We start from the raw sequence: 20,151 nt of genomic DNA, 5'->3' as shown, positions 1-20,151 counted from the left end.
AGAATAGAATAAGATAAAATATGACTGAAATAAAGATGACTATATACAGTTCTAAAAAGTGTGCAGTGCAGATAACAGGACAGATATTATACCATTTTAAATAACAAAAGGCTATGTACAGTTCCAACTTGGAAAAAAGTATGTTGTGTGAGCAATGTATGTGCAAAGGGATAGGACAGTGACGGGTAGCCTAGGCATTGTCCAACTAACACCTCTCCCGAAGGCTACCCGTCACTGTCCGCTTCCATTCATTGTGCTAAGCTAGGCTAACATGCAGCCAGATGAGGAAACTGGTATCTATCTTCTTGTCTCTCTCTGGAGAAGCCTGTAAGCTAATTTCCCCAAATGTTGGCGTGTTCCTTTAAGTTTTCTATATACCGCCCAGCCCTATTATATAGTTTATTATTATATAGATCATACAGATTGTCCTTGAAGGCACCATTATCATGAGATAATTTTGTTTGAATGTAACTTTAGCCATTTACAATGTGATGTCTGAACTAACTTTGGTATAACAATATCATGTGATCCTCTCTCTGTTCTTAGTGGGAGGGTTTGAGTGCAAACTGGATCGCTGTGGGGAGGAGAGGAACATCGAGCACGCCTGTCACTGCTCCGACGACTGTCTGGAGAGAATGGACTGCTGCACCAACTATAAATCACTCTGCAAAGGTACCGTAGCTTAAGACTTCACCCTGGACTTTGAGGGTGTTTTATTGAAGAAGTAAGGCCGGAATCAAAAACACAGGCGACTTCTAAGTCTAGATGGAAATACCGTGTAGGGACCCGCTACCTTATCATCTCATTGAGCTTATTGACGTTGACATTATTTCACTGAGCTGTAACAGGGAGTGAAGAGAAGAGAAGAGGAGAGGAGAAAAGAGGAGAGAAGAGAATTCAATAGAAGAGATGAGAAGAAAAGAGGAGAAGAGAAGAGAACACAACACAAGGATCCAATGTCCCCGATGACATCACTGGTGGCCATATTCAACCTAATTTACTCTCAATAACTGTCAAACGAAATGAATGTGTGCAAAACTGTTTTGAGTTTTTGAATGTGAGTGAGATTATGTGCACAATAAATCAGCATCAGCAGACCCTGCCAGACGATGGTGAATACAAACCGGTTTATTGAAGCAAGATGTAACAAACCAGGAGCAGATATGATGTTGTCATGACAAAGGCTCTCCTCAGTTTGTGAACCCGTCATGAATATTGCCACTCTGTCATGCCTATGCCACTCGAGCTTCGCTCTCGTGGCTGCGGCCGCATCACAGCCGTGGCAATATTCATGACATACCACTGGTTCTCGTGTATTATTGCTTAATTAGAGAGGGGGCAATTGAATTGGGACATTTACAAGTTGCTTTGTAATGGTTTGACTTTACCTGGTCCTCATACAACTTTGACACACTTTAGACTTCAGACAGGTGTTTCTAAAATGATGGGTCGGAACCTAGAATGTGCCGTGCTCCCAGGATGACTAAACATACTCACTGGGTCACAAGCTGAGACGTTTTGAGAACGCACCCTCTAGATCCTGAATAGAACCTGCTCTCTAGATCCTGAGAAGAACCTGCTCTCTAGATTCTGAGAATAACCCGCTCTCTAGATTCTGAGCAGAACCCGCTCTCTAGATCCTGAATAGAACCCGCTCTCTAGATCCTGAATAGAACCTGCTCTCTAGATCCTGAGAAGAACCTGCTCTCTAGATTCTGAGAATAACCCGCTCTCTAGATTCTGAGCAGAACCTGCTCTCTAGATCCTGAATAGAACCCGCTCTCTAGATCCTGAATAGAACCCGCTCTCTAGATCCTGAATAGAACCTGCACTCTAGATCCTGAGAAGAACCCGCTCTCTAGATCCTGAGAAGAACTCGCTCTCTAGATCCTGAGAAGAACCCGCTCTCTAGATCCTGAATAGAACCCGCTCTCTAGATCCTGAGAAGAACCCGCTCTCTAGATCCTGAATAGAACCCGCTCTCTAGATCCTGAATAGAACCTGCTCTCTAGATCCTGAGAAGAACCCGCTCTCTAGATCCTGAGAAGAACCCGCTCTCTAGATCCTGAATAGAACCCGCTCTCTAGATCCTGAGAAGAACCCGCTCTCTAGATCCTGAATAGAACCCGCTCTCTAGATCCTGAATAGAACCTGCTCTCTAGATCCTGAGAAGAACCCGCTCTCTAGATCCTGAATAGAACCCGCTCTCTAGATCCTGAGAAGAACCCGCTCTCTAGATCCTGAATAGAACCCGCTCTCTAGATCCTGAGAAGAACCCGCTCTCTAAATCCTGAGAAGAACCCGCTCTCTAGATCCTGAATAGAACCTGCTCTCTAGATCCAGAATAGAACCTGCTCTCTAGATCCTGAATAGAACCCGCTCTCTAGATCCTGAATAGAACCCGCTGTCTAGATCCTGAATAGAACCCGCTCTCTAGATCCTGAATAGAACCTGCTCTCTAGATCCTGAATAGAACCTGCTCTCTAGATCCTGAATAGAACCCGCTCTCTAGATCCTGAATAGAACCCGCTGTCTAGATCCTGAATAGAACCCGCTCTCTAGATCCTGAATAGAACCTGCTCTCTAGATCCTGAGAAGAACCCGCTCTCTAGATCCTGAGCAGAACCTGCTCTCTAGATCCTGAATAGAACCCGCTCTCTAGATCCTGAATAGAACCTGCTCTCTAGATCCTGAATAGAACCTGCTCTCTAGATCCTGAATAGAACCTGCTCTCTAGATCCTGAATAGAACCTGCTCTCTAGATCCTGAGAAGAACCTGCTCTCTAGATCCTGAGAAGAACCTGCTCTCTAGATCCTGAGAAGAACCTGCTCTCTAGATCCTAAGATTGAATGGAAAGAAGATACTCCTGCAGGTCTTTCTGGGCCTTTACACCTAGATGTCAGTCTTACCACGTCCTATACGTAGTGTCTCTTGATGCTATAGTCAGACCCTTGGTTCTTTACATTGTCTGGCGGGAGGTTAGTGGTTTGTAGTGAAGTTAAAATTGTTTTTGCTATTAGCCGTACCTGACCAGGTTTTCATCATCTGTGTTCTACGTCAGGTGAAATCCCGTGGGTACAGGGAGACTGCGAGGAGATCACAAGTGCTGAATGTCCTGCAGGGTGAGTTCAAAACGAACCTTCTTAATAGTCTTACTCCCGTGCATCTTTAAGGTAACACTGTACATGTACAGTACAGTATCTGGTTTTAGGTGACGTCTGGTTTAAGATCATGGAGTACAACATCTTTAGGATGTCTTTCGTCAGGAATGGCCCTACTTTACCTGGATACTGTGTATCTGTGTAAACTACTAAACTTATGATATATGAGACATATTTCTCGTTGATCGCTAACATGTATGGCATCATAAAATGTGACATACATTTTTATTTATCATATTTCCATTTTTTCTATTTCTTTCTTTCTTTAATTAATTAAACTATAATTTAATTGTATTTATTTTGCATGGGCAATGGGTGAGGGTAGGGATGGGAGGGGCTAGGGGAGAAATGCAAATAATATATATTCAAAGATAATACTAATAAAATAAATAAATAAATATAAATAATGATAATGTATGTTGTTTTTCTCTTTCTTCATCAGTTTCATCCGTCCGCCTCTCATTATGCTGTCATTGGACGGCTTCAGACCGTCCTACTTGAAGAAAGGAAAATCGATCATCCCCAACATGGAGAAACTCAGTACGACCTGCATCACTACACTTGTAGCCACTGTAGAAGTCTTGTGCTCACCATGCTAGTTCACGACTTTGGAACCCTAGCTCTATTTCCTAACTTGCCAATTTTGTTGTGTTCTCAGCAGTGTTGTAGTACTGCCATGTCCGAGTCCTGGACTGATTTTCAGGACTCGTGACTCGACTTGGACTTGAGCACTGAGGACTCGGACTTGGACTTGGACTCGAGCATTGACTGCATTCGGACTCGGAAGGTGCAGACGAGGACTCAGGAATCATTTGGCATAAGATATTGATGGCTATATTAATGACAAAGTAAATAAACTCCCTTTGTGGACTCAACCTTGATGACTTGGACTCGGACTAGGGCAGAGCATGTGAGCGGCGCGGAGCGGCCGAGAAATCCGCTCTTCGCTCTGGACGGCTTAGTTCCGCTCTCATTTGCTCGTGTTGCTCCCCCCCCCCACGCAGCTCTACGCTCGCTCATTGTACCCATTCTGCAATCTGTTAAATAACGTTTTCATCCATTCATTCTACTAGCGTTACTACGCTAATGTACGCTAGCCTAGCCGCAATGCTAACGTTTATAATGGCAGATCCCAATCACGTTAGCATGTAAGCTAACAACATCAGCGCTCTTTTTGTGAGACTAAACTCTCCGCTCTTGGTGGTACATTGTGTTGATGTTGGTTTTGTTTCATCAACAAATGAGGCAGAACACACAGTGAATGTACCCTTTTTTTATTGCACTTTGTTTCTTGCTGAAAATAAATGCTATGTTGCAAAATAGTCGCGAGGTAATTTAAAGATGGTGGGTTTCTGTTTTGACTGAGCAGGATGTGTGGTGACGCGTTCACCCTTCTGATTGGTTGAAAATGGCCTTCATGTTTGAACTACATCGCCACCTATTGCTTTAGCATTGTACTACATGTATATTACATCAGTTTAAACCACTGTGTGTAGTACCCGTGATCGTGTGCACTGAGCGGCTCGGAGCGGAGGACAGCTCTCGCTCCGGAGTCACTCTGACCCATTTTAAAACCCACTCCGCGCTCACTTAAAAATCCACCCGCTCCGCTCACATGCTCTGGACTAGGGTAATGGGGACTCGACTCGGACTCGAACACTGGGGACTCGAGATGTAGTGACTCAGCTACAACACTGGTTCTCAGCACAATCCATGCTGCTCTTCATACTGGACACCAACAACTCCAGCTAGCCACAAAACGAATGCAAAGTCGACGGGGACAAGCTCCTGTCTGTACAAGCTGACTGAAACTAATTGAATCTTACTCCAAACTGCACAGGAGAAATAGATTTCACTTAGTATCAGGAAGCGTTGTGGGTCCATACAATGATTTGGTGACATCTTACAACCAAATGTAAGGTACTACAACACTGCCCATAGGAAAAAGTATCATGCTGTTTCCAAAAAGGTATTGTGGTATTTCCATTGTCTTTTGGTCACTACAGTCACCAGAAAATTATAGAAATATCACGATATTACCATTGGTATCATGTTTTAAATGAGATAATACCATGGCGTTATTTAAGTGTAGAAGTGGCACCATGACTTGTACCATGGTAGATGTTGTAGATGGTGATTACTGTGAATGACAGGCTTATAGTTTTTCCTTGCTTTATTTTAACAGTAAAGTATATTCTTGTTCTTGTCCAGTCATGTTACTGATATACAGTACTTCTACCTTTCCTTCCATATAGAACGGTGTGGCACGTCGGCACCCTATATGAGACCCGTCTATCCCTCAAAGACCTTCCCCAACCTGTACACACTAGCCACAGTAAGTCATCCCTCAAAGACCTTCCCCAACCTGTACACACTAGCCACAGTAAGTCATCCCTCAAAGACCTTCCCCAACCTGTAATAATAATAATAATAATACATACATTTTATATAGCACTTTTCCGAATGCTCAAAGACACTTTACAGAGCAAAATAAACAATACAGTTTTAGGAGAAACACTTATATAAAAGGTGAGAGAGGAAGGAGTTCAAGAATTGAAGGCAAGGAAAAAAAGTGGGTTTTTAGGGCTTTTTTTATTATGAGAGGGTGTCTGCATGACGGATATGGTTGGGCAGGGCGTTCCAGAGGGTGGGGGCAGCTGCAGCGAAGGCCCTGTCGCCCCAGGTCCGGAGCTTAGTCCTGATGGGTTGGAGGAGGTTAGCATCTGCGGACCTGAGGCAGCGGGTAGGCGTGTGGTGGGGAAGGAGGTCAGAGAGGTAGGAGGGGGCCAGGTTGTTGAGGGCTTTGAAGGTGATGAGTAGAATTTTTTAATTAATCCTGTATGTGATCGGGAGCCAGTGGAGATCATGGAGGATGGGGGTGATGTGGTCGGAGCGGCGGGTGGAGGTGAGCATGCGAGCAGCAGAGTTTTGGACGTATTGTAGTTTGTTGAGGATTTTGGTGGATGTGCCATACAAAATGCTGTTGCAATAGTCCAGTTGGGAAGTGATGAGTGCATGGGTCAGTGTTTCAGCAGCAGAGAAGGATAGTGAGGGGCGTAGACGGGCAATGTTCCTGAGGTGGAAGAAGGTGGTTTTTGTGATCTGGTTTACATGCAGGAGGAAGGAAAGGGTGGGGTCAAGAACGATACCTAGGTTGCGGATGTGGGTGGAGGGGGTGACAATGGAGCCATCGATGTTGACTGAAAAATTCTGGGTGAGGCGGGTCAGGCTCTGCATCTTCTGGCCGTCTCAGACCCACTCCTATCCGAGCTCCGGGAGGGTCATCAAGGAGAAGCCGCCTTGTCCTTGCCCGACAATGGTGGAATGAACTACCCACCCCAGTTAGGACAGCCGAAACCCGTCCAATCTTTCGCCGTCGAATAAAGACGCACTTCTTCAACCATTATCTGAAATAAAAAAATAAAAAATAAAATAATCTAACCCTAACTAACCTTACTATCATGCACTTGTCCTAATAAACTAACCTAAACTGTAGCACTCAACACTTTGATGAATATTGTTACTCAGCTGATAGAGTTGTGCCCTTCTTGATGACTTGTCATACAGAACTTGTAAGTCGCTTTGGATAAAAGCGTCAGCTAAATTACTAAATGTAAATGTAAATGTCAGGGAATTTGGGCCAATGATGAGTAGTTCAGATTTGTCAGATTTGAGTTTAAGAAAGAATTTTTGCATCCAGAAAGGCAGGTGATGAGGGTGGAGTAGGTGGCGGCAGTGATGGCCTTGGTGGAAAGGTAGAGCTGTGTGTCATCAGCATAGCAGTGGAATCGGAGGCCCTGTTTGCGGATGATCTGTCCAAGTGGGAGAACAGCAGGGGACCAAGTACTGAACCCTGGGGGACACCGTGGGGGACTGGGGCAATGGGAGATTTGGAGTTGTTGGTGTAGATGAATTGGTGTCTGTCAGAGAGATATGATTTGATCCAGGAGAGGGTAGTGCCAGTGATCCCAATGGTGGACTGGAGGCGAGATATGAGGATGGAGTGGGTGATGGTGTCGAAGGCAGCGCTGAGGTCAAGGAGGATGAGGATGGAGAGGGAACCAGTCAGCAGATAGCAGAATGTCATTGGTGACCTTTAATAGAGTGGTTTCTGTGCAAAAGCCGGATTGGAAGGGTTCGTAGAGGTTATTGGAGTAAAGGTGGGATTTTAACTGAGTGGCAACAGCTCATTCTAGAATTTTTGACAGAAAGGGGAGGTATCTGAATACCCTCAATTCAAGAATACCCTGAAGACTCTGGCAGGAGCACTCATTCAAGGGTACTACGACTATGCTTGCACCTCATGGTACCAAAGCACCTCAAAGGCGCTAAAAACAAAATTACAAACATCTCAAAACAAACTGGTCAGACTACTGCTTGACCTTACTCCTAGAACCCACCTCACCCCTGCCCACCTTGACAACCTAGGATGGCTTAGAGTAGACGACATAGTACAGCAACTTGCAATGGGCCTGGTCTACAAGATATACTACACGACCAAGGTACCCATGTACATGTCAAAATACTTCCCAAAGGTCAGTGAATACCACGATCACAACACCAGAGGGAGCTCCACAAATCATGTTAAACCCAGATTTGGCTCAAACAAGGGACTAAACACGTTTTGCAATTATGCCACATCAATGTGGAACGCCCTACCCAAAGCTGTAAAGGAATGTGAATCACTACCCACTTTCAAAACCACTCTCAAAGAACACCTACGGGAGACTGCAATTCGAAACTGGCCCCTATAAATGTCCTAACCCAACCCCCTCCAATGTACAGTAAATTACCAAGTATGGTTTGTCAATATGCCAATGTACAGTTTTGCTTGTACAGTTGTACAGTGTGTGTCCATCACCCACCCACCCCTCCGACCCAACCCCCCCCCCCCCACCCCACCCCACCCACCCAACCACCTCCAATGTACAATCCCCCCCCCCCCCCCTCACCCACTCAACCCCACCCCACCTACCCAACCTCCTCCAATGTACAGTTTCTACGTCAAATGTATATACTCTCTTTTCTGGACTCTTTTTGTATCACAAACAGTACTGTATTTGCAAATCTGGTATGTCATAAATGTATAGATGTAGCAGTACTGTCTATCTGTATGTTGTGTATGTCATATATGTTATGATGAATTGAAAATGGGGGACCCTGATGTAAACAAGACGAAAGTCTTTCTCTGGTCTGCATCCCCTTAACACTTTGAGCGCCACGCCTGGTTTTCCGTTTTACCGCTTGAATGCCACCATCGGCGCCAATGTTAACGTTAATATCGCCTAATCTATGTTTTAAATTATGGCTATGTGTCTAATCTGCCCATCGCATTATCAAAGACTATTTTCCAGTCAGTGCTGTGAAGGCAGATTGTTTTTTTATCGCGTCGTTTCCGTTTCAGAGCAGTTAGAAAAGCCCCCGTTTTGATATAAAAAACAGCTCATTCTGGAGCATTCTATGAAAATCGTCTTTTAGTGGAATATTCCACAACGTTGATATTCGTCGGCCTTTTTATGAATCGTTTTCAAATAAACGCTAGATGATCAATATTATACGTGCACGCAAGCACATTACGGCCGCGCACTGATAATCGCTCCGTTGATTTCCTCACATACTTTTACAGTGAAACCGAAAGAAGACATTTCACAAAACAGCTTATAACTTCATCAAACTTACTCTGATTATCCTACCACTGATAAAATAGAGTCCTTACCTGACATCAGATGGTATCCAACTGGTATATTCCAATTCCTGATCACCATTCGAAAAAATCGATACGTGTATGGATCCAACGCGATACAGTAGAACTCCATGATCCGCGGGGCTCTGAGGCTCCAGAATGAACTCTGGTAACCCCGGCTGGATCAGTGAACTGGAAAATGTGGAGTACCGGATTTTTTTCCCCATTCATTTTCATTGAGTCCATTCCAAAATCACTTATGTCATCTGGGAGACGACAGGGGGCGCTTTTTTCCACAGTGATCGCCGGCGCCCCTCGGCTATACTCGGGTAGGCTCGGGTGATGCAATAATTTTTCAGATAAAAAAATAAAAAATAAAAATCCGAGAAATCTCGTGAGTGGCATTCTACGTCACTATTAAAAACCAGAGAAATCTCGTGAGTGGCACTCAAAGTGTTAACAATTGTATGTATTGAGCTGTACTGTACTGTACCCATTCTGCAATCTGTTAATACAATTTTCAATCAATCAATCAATCAATCAGGTTGGAGATGGGGCAGAAGTTGTTGAGGGTATCAGGGTTTAGTCCAGGTTTTTTTAGTAGAGGGGTAATGACAGCGAGTTTCAGGGCGGGGGGGACAAGGCCAGTGGACAGAGAGGAGTTTATGATATTAGTGATCAGAGGAGAGAGTGAGGGGAGGCAGGCCTTGACTAAGGGGGAGGGGATGGGGTTCAGGATGCAGGTTGAAGATTTCATGCCAGTCATGATGGTGGATAGGTCGGATGCTGTGATTTCAGAGAAGGATGGGATTTGGAGGTGGGGGGAGGTCAGGTTCTGGATCAGAGACAATGGAGGTGGAGGAATTGGCCAGTTGGTTGTGAATTGTGTCATTGAGATGGTGTCCATGAGTTTGAGGAGTTTGTTTATGGTGGAGAAAAGTGTCCTTGTGTTGCTGCCAGATTGTATGATGGAGGAGTAGTGGGAGGAGCGTGCGTTATTGAGGGCTTCTTTGTAGTGCTGTTGATGGAGTTTGTAGGCATCTTTATGAACAGTGAGACCGGTTTTGTTTACAAGGCGTTCAAGCTGACGGCCCTTGGTTATATTTCGTTAATAGCTTACGCTTTGCTCTATTGGAACTATCCCTTTAATCATATTCTATCATGAAAACTTTTCACCACGTGTACGCACTCGCCATCTGCCTGACCACTCCCACATCCGCTCCCATATAAGCGGGGTACATGGCCATAGTATCAGCTCCTTCCCTACTTTCACCACAGAAGCCTGTGTCATAGCACCGCTTTAAGTTTAGTGTTAAAGTAGTTAGTTAGTAAAAAGCTACGTTGACATTGTACCTTTGTTCTTTTCCTCTCTCGTAAATTTATGGAAAAAATAAAGCGATAATGTCTTCACCACCGGAGGACTTAGATAACTACCGTTCTAACCTCCACCAGCGCTTCACTGTTGCGGCTTCCTCTGTGCATCGTGGGGCGTACCTGGCTCCATGTTTGTGGCAGGCAGGTGCATCTGAGCGGCGCCCGGAGGAGAGTATGCGTCGCCGAGGAGCCGTCGAGCCCCTCTCTCCTGTGAGATGGCCGGGTTCCGGCTCTGGTTCCTCCGCCAGAGGGCAGTCCCTCTGGTGCCATGGGATTTGCGGCGCAGACTCTTCGCCTCCTCTCGTTCCCATCTTGCGACGGTGAGCAGCGGGGGCGGACAGCTTAGCTGAGCTGGCTCCGAGCGAGGATTCCCCCGCATCTTCTCCATATCCGATGGAAACTGAGGATTACATGGAGGGGGCGGGGGCTTTCTTGTTCGAAGGCCCGGTGGAGACAAGGCACTCTCCCCCTCGGGGAGTGGCAGAGGGTGCTGCGTCTGCCCGGGGACCCTCGTTCTCCGGGACTGGGTCAAATTCTCCACCCCCGAGACGAGATGCCCTTCTATCGACCGCACCGGATGCTGGCTCCCGCCTATCCATTGGAGACAGTGTGTGCAGCCTCCCGACCGCGAGGGATGCGAGCGAGATGGAAGAAGGTGTACAAGGGGAGTTGCGCGCCTTGTTCCCCGTGCTCAAGACGGCGGCAGCCCGCATAAATCGGAGCTTGCTGCCGATGCCACTGTATCTTTAGTAACACCGTTTTGTGAGAGGGACGGGTGTTGCCTCTCCTTTTTTCTTGGGATAAAGAAGAGCAGTCGGCTGTCTGTAGTGATTGGGCCTGCATCGCTATTCCTCACGTTACACAGCTTCAGTAGTAAAGTATTAGCCGTTAGCTAACAGTGGGCTCGTCAGAGCTAGTCGTTAGCTTGCTGCTGCATTAGCTGGTGGCTATCGATAGGCCGGTAAGAGCTAGCTGTTAGCCGGCAGCTGGCCGTCGTTCGGAGCTGACGGTGGGCCTATGAAGAGGCTAGCTGTTAGCTTGGTGCTAATCGTCAACCTGGAGTTAGCTGTTAGGCTAACCGTTGGCGTTACCAGTGGGGAGGAGCGGGCCCTGAACACTCTGACTCGGCGTCATCTCTGGTAGAAGATGTCGTCGGCCTGTACCATGACCGGATGCAGGATGTGGGCGAAGTGCCGGAGCGAGGCTCCAGTCGTCGCCACTTCTGGCCCTGCCAGCTAGAGGCCTCGTCAACATGGTGGACCAGCCATTTGTTGCGGCCATTCATCCTGCGTCCGGGGGTCAGGTAGGACATTACACTATGCCCCACTCTTCCTTCCTCCCCCCGAATGTTTTTGGTTAATAACAATGTTTTTTGTTTAACAAAACGTGTGTTACTTCACTGCATTTTACGGGATACGATGTGTGCTATGTGAGCTCACAGCTACAAATGCTGGGGTTGCGTTTCTTGCTTGGAGTGTTGTGCAGTTTTCTTTGAAAATTGTGTTGGTCGCTATTGTGTATAGCTTAGCAAGGCTTGTAGTTCTAGCACTTGGCCAAGGCTTATGACCTTCTCTCTACTTAAAGACAGCGTTCTTCTTACGTGAGTAAAAGTGAACTGTTTTTTTTTAATTGTATGATGAGAGTTGTGTGTGTGTTTCATGTAACGTTTAGGTAAACGTAGCATTGAGTCCACAACTGGTCTGGGTGTTAGCCTACAGAGTTGTACACATGTGGCATATGACCAAGGGCCTTGAGTCCCTCTCTTTAGCTTGATATATTTTCTTTGCTTAAGGGTAATGATAAAAATAACGGGTGGCAAGTTTTCACACATAAGTCAGAGCCGTGGATAAAGCCAATTTTTTACACAAACGAGGTTATCGGCTGTGGCTGGCGTACATGATGTAAAGCTTTTACTCTACAGGTAAGTATGTGCTTTCATCTGGCGCGCCATGCAACTGGTGTCACGGCTCTGCTTTCTTTTGGCGTCGTATCAGGGGTGAGGTGGTGAGGGGGTGGATAAAATAAACCTCCCCCCTCCCGGATATAGTTATATCCTTACGAAGCTGATTGGCCGAGAGGTTGTGCCTTTCTACCTATCAGTCTCCCTGTCGAGGGTGTTATCTCTCTCGTCACAGGGGGGGGGGGGGGGGGGGGGGGGTTCCTATCACCAAATCAGGATAGGTGGGACACAGGTTTCCTCCGGCCATTTGAAAACGTCATAGGCGCTCTTTCTTGCTGGCCAAGAGACATGTTCGTGAGTTACAGGGCCTGTACTACAGACCGCTGTCATTGTAAAGGATAGGTGATGCAATGCAGTAGAGACAATTTGTCTTCTACTCCGCTCCCTACCAGTAGTGTATATTGGGTCAGAGCCTCCTCCTCAGGGAGTTTCAGAGCCTCTTCTGAGTTTCAGAATCTCCCTCTCAGTGAGGGAGCCTCCTCAGAGTTTCAGAGCCTCCTCCTCAGAGAGTCTTAGTCCAATGTGTTACATTACTTTACTTTTTAAATTGTTTACTCACGTTGAGGTCTCTCTGGGAAAACCGCTGTCTTCCCCTCTTACATAAAGAGCAGAATTGACACGGTTGTTATTCCCAGGCTCGTCATGTGAGGACCTGTGTCTGTGTCTTTTGTAGACCGGCTCCCTGCTGCTCGTCCCAGACAGCAAGGGGAAACGTTGTGAGGCTCTTTCTTGTTAGGAATTCGCTGTCACTGTTCTCGGGTTCTTTGCGATCATATACGCTGTTTTATGAAATCAGCATATGGTCTTACGAGACCGATCAGTGCTGGCCCAGGGTGTTTTTTCAATGATTGAATATGCTTTGTGGGTCCAGCGCGCCTTGGTTGCCCAATATCATAAAAACTGCGTTTTTTATGCGGTCGGCTGGGAAGGAGATTTTTGTCTCTACCGAGAGCCAGTGCACTAGGTTAGACTCGACGGCTCACGTACATCTCCGGGGGGAGATGACAGAGTAGATCAAACATTGGCAGGCAGGGGGGTTCACGCCTTTGGGTGGGCCACCAAGAGAAGTGCGTTCACGTACTGACCGTCTTGGTGGCGCCCTCTGTGATGTTATGGATCGACACACGTACCTACCCCCCTCTTAGGACTGGGGGCGGTGGCGTGACTAGGGCACAGGACTGGTCCTGGTCGCGCCGGACCGGATCAGTTTAACCCGTTGTCCGCCGGGGAGCAGACAGGTTCTGGTGCCCCGAGGGACACTGTGCTTTTCCGGGGGGAAAATGCCAGGTTGGGCCGGACGTCACAGGGGTTGATGTCATGAATGTGTGTGTCATATACATGTCACCTTGAGTTGGCCTTAACAGTGGCATGCATTGGTCCATACTGTGTTATACCTTTTTGCACGATTTTAGGGGGTTGGTCCTTCTCTATTTGTTTCACCCCTCCCTCCCTGTTAAACCAGGGATGGGAGGGGGCTGTCTGGGAGGCTGCTTCTGTCAACTCCTCTATGCATCCCTGTGTAGGTCCCGGTCCTCCAGGCCCAGGTCGGGCTTTGCCCGCAATGACCTGTTGGCCTGGGTTAACCCTTTTTAAACCTGAAACGCTTGAACTGCATTGTATAGCCTGTATATACGCGCAGTTATGTTTCTGGGGTTTCTTAGTGGGTTAAGGGAGCAACCACCTCCTGTTATAAAAAACATAGGGGGGTGTTTGCTCCCCGGTGTGTTGGTAGCAGAGTCGACTCTTGGGTTGAGCCCGGTTAAGACCCCGGCTGCCCGAAAGTATGCCCCCGCATCTGTCATGACGTCTGCCAATTGTGTCAAACTCTTTCTCGGAACTTCGACCCCGCGAGATTATTAATTTGGCAGGGTCGGGGTTCGTGGAGATTGTGACATGGTGCACAGCATACCGAAACACCCCTTCCGCCGGGATGCTGTTCTTACAGTAAGTCCCTTAGGCGCCTGTCTAGTCAACAGTGCTCCGGGCGCAGGTCGAGTTCTACTCTTGGGACCTGTCGGCCTGGATTGAGGGATCAACCTCGGCTAGCGGCGTGCCTAGGGGAGAAGGGCCTTCACCTGGTTTCGCTCGCTAGGGGGGGCGGGGGGGGGCCCGGATCCTCCCCGGTTCTGATGGTTGTAGGGGACCTACATCTGTCGGGCTTACGCTCTGCTCAGCTCTTGTGTTCCAATAGAGCAAAGCGTAAGCTATTAACGAAATATAACGAAGGTTATCCTATAACCCTAGTTATATGAGTAATAGCGAGCGAGAGTAAGACTGATCACGGTGTTCCGTTTCGGCTGTAAAAGACTGGGGAAGGAGCTGATACTATGGCCATGTACCCCGCTTATATGGGAGCGGATGTGGGAGTGGTCAGGCAGATGGCGAGTGTGTACACGTGGTGAAACGTTTTCATGATAGAATATAATTAAAGGGATAGTTCCAATAGAGCAAAGCGCTCGCTATTACTCATATAACTAGGGTTATAGGATAACCTTCGATTTTAGCTGATGGAGATGGTCGGTGTACCACTAGCCACAGTAAGTCATCCCTCAAAGACCTTCCCAAACCTGTACACACTAGCCACAGTAAGTGGTTATGCATGAGTTACTTGCTCAAATCATTAATATGGAATCTGATCTTATCTCTAGCTGTTTTGCTTAGCATTACAACAGCACAGTGATAACATACAAAAGCGAAAAATACATTATGTAATAAAATGATATGACAATGAGTTGAAAGTTGGAGATGGAGAGCGAATAGTATTTGCAGTTGTGTTGCTGAAATGCTTATGGTTCTACTTAACCTCTTGTCTTCAAATGGATTCAAGAGTATGTTTTGAATGTAAATGCCTGCTGTAACAGTGTTATATAACTTATATTGTGTCCCTGTAGGGTTTATTTATACCCTATTTTAGCTTGGTATCGGACCGATATCCCATAGAGTATCGGCGTATCCACAGTCTATATCTGAAGGCTAGTCTTTGAAATGGAATGAGACTTTGTTCTTTAAACAATATAGTGTAATAGTACAGCTACATCATAGTACGTGTGTATATGGATGTCCTGCAGAAGGCTCCAGTTTGGCTTTGTTTTTTGCAATGCATTGTAAAATGGCAAACAAACAATTGACTATAGACCACAGCAACACTTCCGGTATTCTGAAATCATGGGAGAGAGAGCGGGGGGAGAAAATTAATGAATGTAGATGAGAGCCTTGACATTAACTCTTTCTTGACCATTTTCACGATATTTCATGATATTTGCGGAGCTATTGTATATTCTATATTATAGCTATGGAGACAATAGTATGGCTCATTTGACAGACACTATTTCTAGTCCAACATGTAAAAAATAGTTTGTTTCTACATACCTTCGTTCGTTCACAATTCCAAGCTAAACATTGCCTCGTTTCACAAAAATCCAGGCTGTTTTTTTAGTTTGTGAGATAAAGTGTGTTAAAAAAATAATAATGTAATCCTCTTTTTCTCCACCTGATTTCCTATGCTTTTCTCCTCATCCCAATTTAGTCATTATGCCAATTCCCCCCCCTCCCCTACCTGGTTGTTGTGCGCATGTTCCCCCTACTGGTCGGTACAAGGGAACCCTGAAGTCTACCACATGCTTCCTCCGACACATGCAGAGACAGCCAGCGGCTCTCTTTTCACCTGGCAGCGAGGACTCTCATTGGTGAAGTGTAACGCGTGGGAGGTCACGCTGCCTTCACCACTTCCTGCCTTTCGCTGAGCAGGCGCCCAGACCTGACCTGTAGGCATCGCTGTCCACAACGCCAGATTACCACCCACGACTTCCCTCCCGCTAACTCAGCCAAACGAGTTAGTATGACGATCGGCCCAAGCCGCAGGCAATGCTGACTCCGGGAGTCGAGACCGCAGCCTCTTGCATTGGTGACGAGCGCAATCTCCACTACGCCACCCGACCGCCCCAGATAAAGTGTGTTTTGTGCAGCGTATGCGCAAATCTCACGGCTGCTCGCTTGAAACCTATATTATTGCCAGGTCAAAGGTAAACACATGACCTTGTTTCTTCACAAAGCCGGGGGGGGGGGGGGGTCATATATCCGACGCTGCCGGATCATATAAACGCATGTTTTATGATGGAGTTTCGGTAAAGTACACGTAAAATAGACGTTACCTTTGGTTTAGAAGTACTCATTAGAAGTACACATTTCTCAATTCGAGTCCAAAAGTGTCTTGAATCAGAACAGGATCAATACATATAACGTTAGGTAGCCCTCATCCGTCTTCTTCATCTGCTCAGGCCAGACTATAGACGGAGCCGAATAGGTTTCCTCATCGGTCGGTTTGATTATAGTTGCTTTTTTTTTATTTTTTCTCCATTTTCCTCCGATTTTCTCCCATCCCAATGTTAGTCGTATGCCAATTCCCAGTCCCTTCCTGGTCGCTGCGCACTTACCCCCCACAGTCAGATCATCTGGGAGAGTGGAGGCTACCACGTGCTTCCTCCTCCGACACACGTCCAGCCAATCACCGCTTCTTTTCACCTGGCAGCGCGGATTCTCATCGAGAGGGCGTAGCGTGTGGGAGGACCACACTATCCCCCTCAAGTCCTATCCGCGCTTAGCAGGCGCCCCGACCGAACTGTAGGAGTCGCTGTTTACAACGACCCGGACCCACCCCGCCAGCTTCTCCCACCCTCTAATACAGCCAATTGTATTAGTGCAGACGGCCAGCCAAGCTGGTGACAACCCCGGAGCTGTGAGCTGGATTCGAACAGGCGAATCCAGCTCACAGCTCCGGGGTTGGTGACGAACGCAATCTCCGCTCGGCCACCTAACCGCCCGATTATAGTTGCTTTTACGTTTTACCAGTAGTGCTTAGTCCAACAAAAGCACCTTATCGTCCATAATCATCATCCATATAATCCATTTTGTCTTTTTCATAATATCCAATAGTTCGCTCGCCATTGCATTGCAGCCAGGTTACTATTGTGTGCTCGGGCCAGACTATACCACGGAGCCGAATAGGTTTCCTCATCGGTCGGTTTGATTATAGTTGTTTTACCAGTAGTGCTTAGTCCAACAAACGCACCTTATCGTCCATAATCATCATCCATATAATCCATTTAGTCTTTTTCAGGATGTCCAATAGTTCGCTCTAGGCGATCGCGATTGTCGAACGTGTCCTGCTCACTGCTACTCACAACGACTACCTAGTTGTTTGGGGGCTGTGGGGGCTGGTACTAACACACTAATAGCTGGCCCATGATGTTCATAAGGTAGGCGATACTGGCACCGGGCGGATTTCGATCGTCATTGCAATTCCAACATTGTGCCAGGGAGCTCCGGCTGGATGTTTAGAACAGGGATCAAAGGAAAAATATCAAAGGATCCAAAAACTAGTATACTCGTTATTGGCACTCAACGCTTGGGGGTGAAACACGAGTATACTCGTTAATGGCACCCAAAGAGTTAAGTGGTTGTAGCTATGGCTGTGGGGGTGCTGGAGACATGATCCAATAGACTTTTATATGCCAGAGTCTCCTGAACACGGAGAGACCAATCAAAAGTCGATTTCTCGGCCGAGCTATAGTCACTTTTCCGCACCTACTCCCGTACTCCGCATCCAGAGAGACTCCGTGGGCAATCTGTGCATGCGGAGTTCGGGAGTAGGTGCGGATGCTCAATGTAAGGCGGAAGTGCAGTGATCTATATCACATGGCTGCCATTTTGCTTTTATGTCGTGCTTAGGTTGGGATGTGAATATGGAATGATAGTTGTTCTCAATCTGTGAAAAATAAAACTTACGGAGAGATTTCAAGTGTGTTTCTTGTAACGTTTCTCCAGGGTCTTTATCCAGAGTCTCATGGGATCGTAGGAAACACCATGCACGATCCCGTGTTCGACGCCATCTTCAACCTGCGAGGCAGAGAGAAACTGAACCACCGCTGGTGGGCCGGACAGCCTGTGAGTACTCCTACTAAATAATTTTTTTTTATGTTTTCTGTGTCAGACTCTTTGTTCCAGCTGTGATTCGGGTCCCATGTAGAGGAATACTTCCTCATAAATGCAAAGGCAAAGCACTGTGGGATACATAGCAACCGTTTCTATGTGTTACTAACTTTCAATAGTGTGTCTAGGTTGCCTGGTGTTCTTTCTACATTAAAGGAACAGTTTGCTTTGTTTAAAAACAGAGATTAATTTCAATCTGTCCAAAAACCCGGCGGCAGTATATAAAATTTGTTAGCAATCCTAATGGGAGTCGTTAGCATCTAGTTGGGACCGTTAGCACATCTTTGTCTACTTGTAAATCGCTTTGGATATAAGCATCAGCTAAATGACTAAATGTAAAAATATATAAGAAAAACACTTTCCTACAACAACCTCCTAACCATTTTCCAACATCCAACAAGGAATAATATGTTGTTATTTATTCATCTTTTGAGACATGCTAGTTTACTGGTGGGAGGCATTTAAAAGTATGTACTGCACATTTTGTGCTGCCCCCTTCGCCCTGCACCCCCCCTTCCAATTACACCCCATATCAAGTCAAGTCAAGTGTTTATTTATTAACCCCCTTATTAATTCCCTTGGGGAAATCCAGAAGTCATAGCAGCATGGAGAATGGGGGGAGGCACAGGCAGGAAAATATGAATATAAATAATAATAATAATAATAATAATAATAATAATAATAATAATAATAATAATAATAATAATAATAATAATAATAATAATAATAATAATAATAATAATAATAATAATAATAATAATAATAATAATAATAATAATAATAATAATAATAATAATGAAATAATATAAAATAATACTATATCATATAAAAGCATATATGTTGAAGTCAGAGGTTCTGTGTAGGATTGTTAGTAACTGTCTAACTGCATATATAACTGTTTCCACTAGAGGGCGCTCTAGGCGGAGCCACTCAGGAACACCACCAGGTGGCGAGTATAAATAGAGATGTCTCCTCTCCACTCTTCCTCTTTCCCCCCAGCCTCTCAGTGGGAGGAGAACTCTAGAACTGCTGCTCATACCATGTGAATAAATAAACCACGCCAGTTAAGGCTAAAGATAGAAACCATGCCTCTTGACCACATTATTGTTGCCCTATAGCCGGATTCTGTCAACAGGTTATGGGCCCAGATAACGGCGGGGCGAAATAATAAGGGTAGCAAGCTTAGCTAAAGTATAGGCTAGGTTAGCGCCGGGAGCACCGCGTGGCTAGACGCTAGGCCAACAAGAGCTAAAGCTACGCCTACCATCAACGAAGAGGATGGAAAACAAGGGAAGGGGCAAATGGCCCTCATTTAATGGAAAAGCAGAGGACTACGAGCTCTGGGAAGAGCGCATGCTATGCGGCATGCACGGTGCGGGACTGAAGGAGACGATCCTGGCAGCCCCCACGGGAGACCTGACGGCGGAAGAGCAAGCCCTGGACGACCAGCGTAACGCAGACGCGTACTGTGAGTTAGCGCCACTGCTCGACGACACCAGCTTGGGGCTGATATTCCGTAACACTAAAGACAAAGGCAGAGAAAGCCTGGAGGTGTTGAGAGAGCATTACATCGGGCGAGGAAGACCCCGAGTCATGGCCCTCTACATAGCACTAACGGCCCTGAGGAAGGGGCACACAAAGACTGTGACCGAATACGTCAACAGAGCGGAGCAGATCACGACGCCATTGAGGAGTGCAGGAGAAGCACCAAGCGATGGGCTAATGATGGCGATGATGATGAGAGGACTACCGGAGCTGTACAAACCGTTCACACTCCTGGTAACACACGGTTCAACGGACATGATGCTGGGACAGTTCAAGGCCAAGTTAAGAAACTTCGAGGCCTCGGAAGATACCCACCCAGCCGCCGCGGAGGCGGGAGAGAGGTTGCGACGCCAAGGGAGAGGACCAGGACCACGGCGGAACTGGCGTGTTGGCGATGCGGAGAGAAAGGCCATCGGAGAAGCGACTGCACACAGACTGT

The 20,151-nt window shown here is 46.6% G+C and overlaps 1 protein-coding gene across 1 annotated transcript in view; it reads left to right on the top strand.

Annotated features, from left to right (window-relative positions):
* The window catches only part of enpp2l (ectonucleotide pyrophosphatase/phosphodiesterase 2-like), a gene marked incomplete at its 3' end in the record, with an annotated part of 151,295 nt that overhangs the window by 41,594 nt on the left and 89,550 nt on the right, over nucleotides 1-20,151 (top strand). Inside the window, exons 4-8 of the mRNA XM_084313248.1 lie at nucleotides 547-672; nucleotides 3,063-3,123; nucleotides 3,605-3,702; nucleotides 5,418-5,497; nucleotides 18,003-18,122. Coding sequence (XP_084169374.1) covers nucleotides 547-672; nucleotides 3,063-3,123; nucleotides 3,605-3,702; nucleotides 5,418-5,497; nucleotides 18,003-18,122 — 485 coding nt within the window. The remainder of the gene's footprint in view (nucleotides 1-546; nucleotides 673-3,062; nucleotides 3,124-3,604; nucleotides 3,703-5,417; nucleotides 5,498-18,002; nucleotides 18,123-20,151) is intronic.

Source organism: Notolepis coatsorum (assembly GCF_963971535.1).
Source record: "Notolepis coatsorum genome assembly, chromosome: 4".
In the NCBI taxonomy this organism is placed as follows: domain Eukaryota; kingdom Metazoa; phylum Chordata; class Actinopteri; order Aulopiformes; family Paralepididae; genus Notolepis; species Notolepis coatsorum.
Note: the sequence above shows the minus strand (reverse complement) of the source record. Positions and strands in the feature narration are given on the sequence as shown.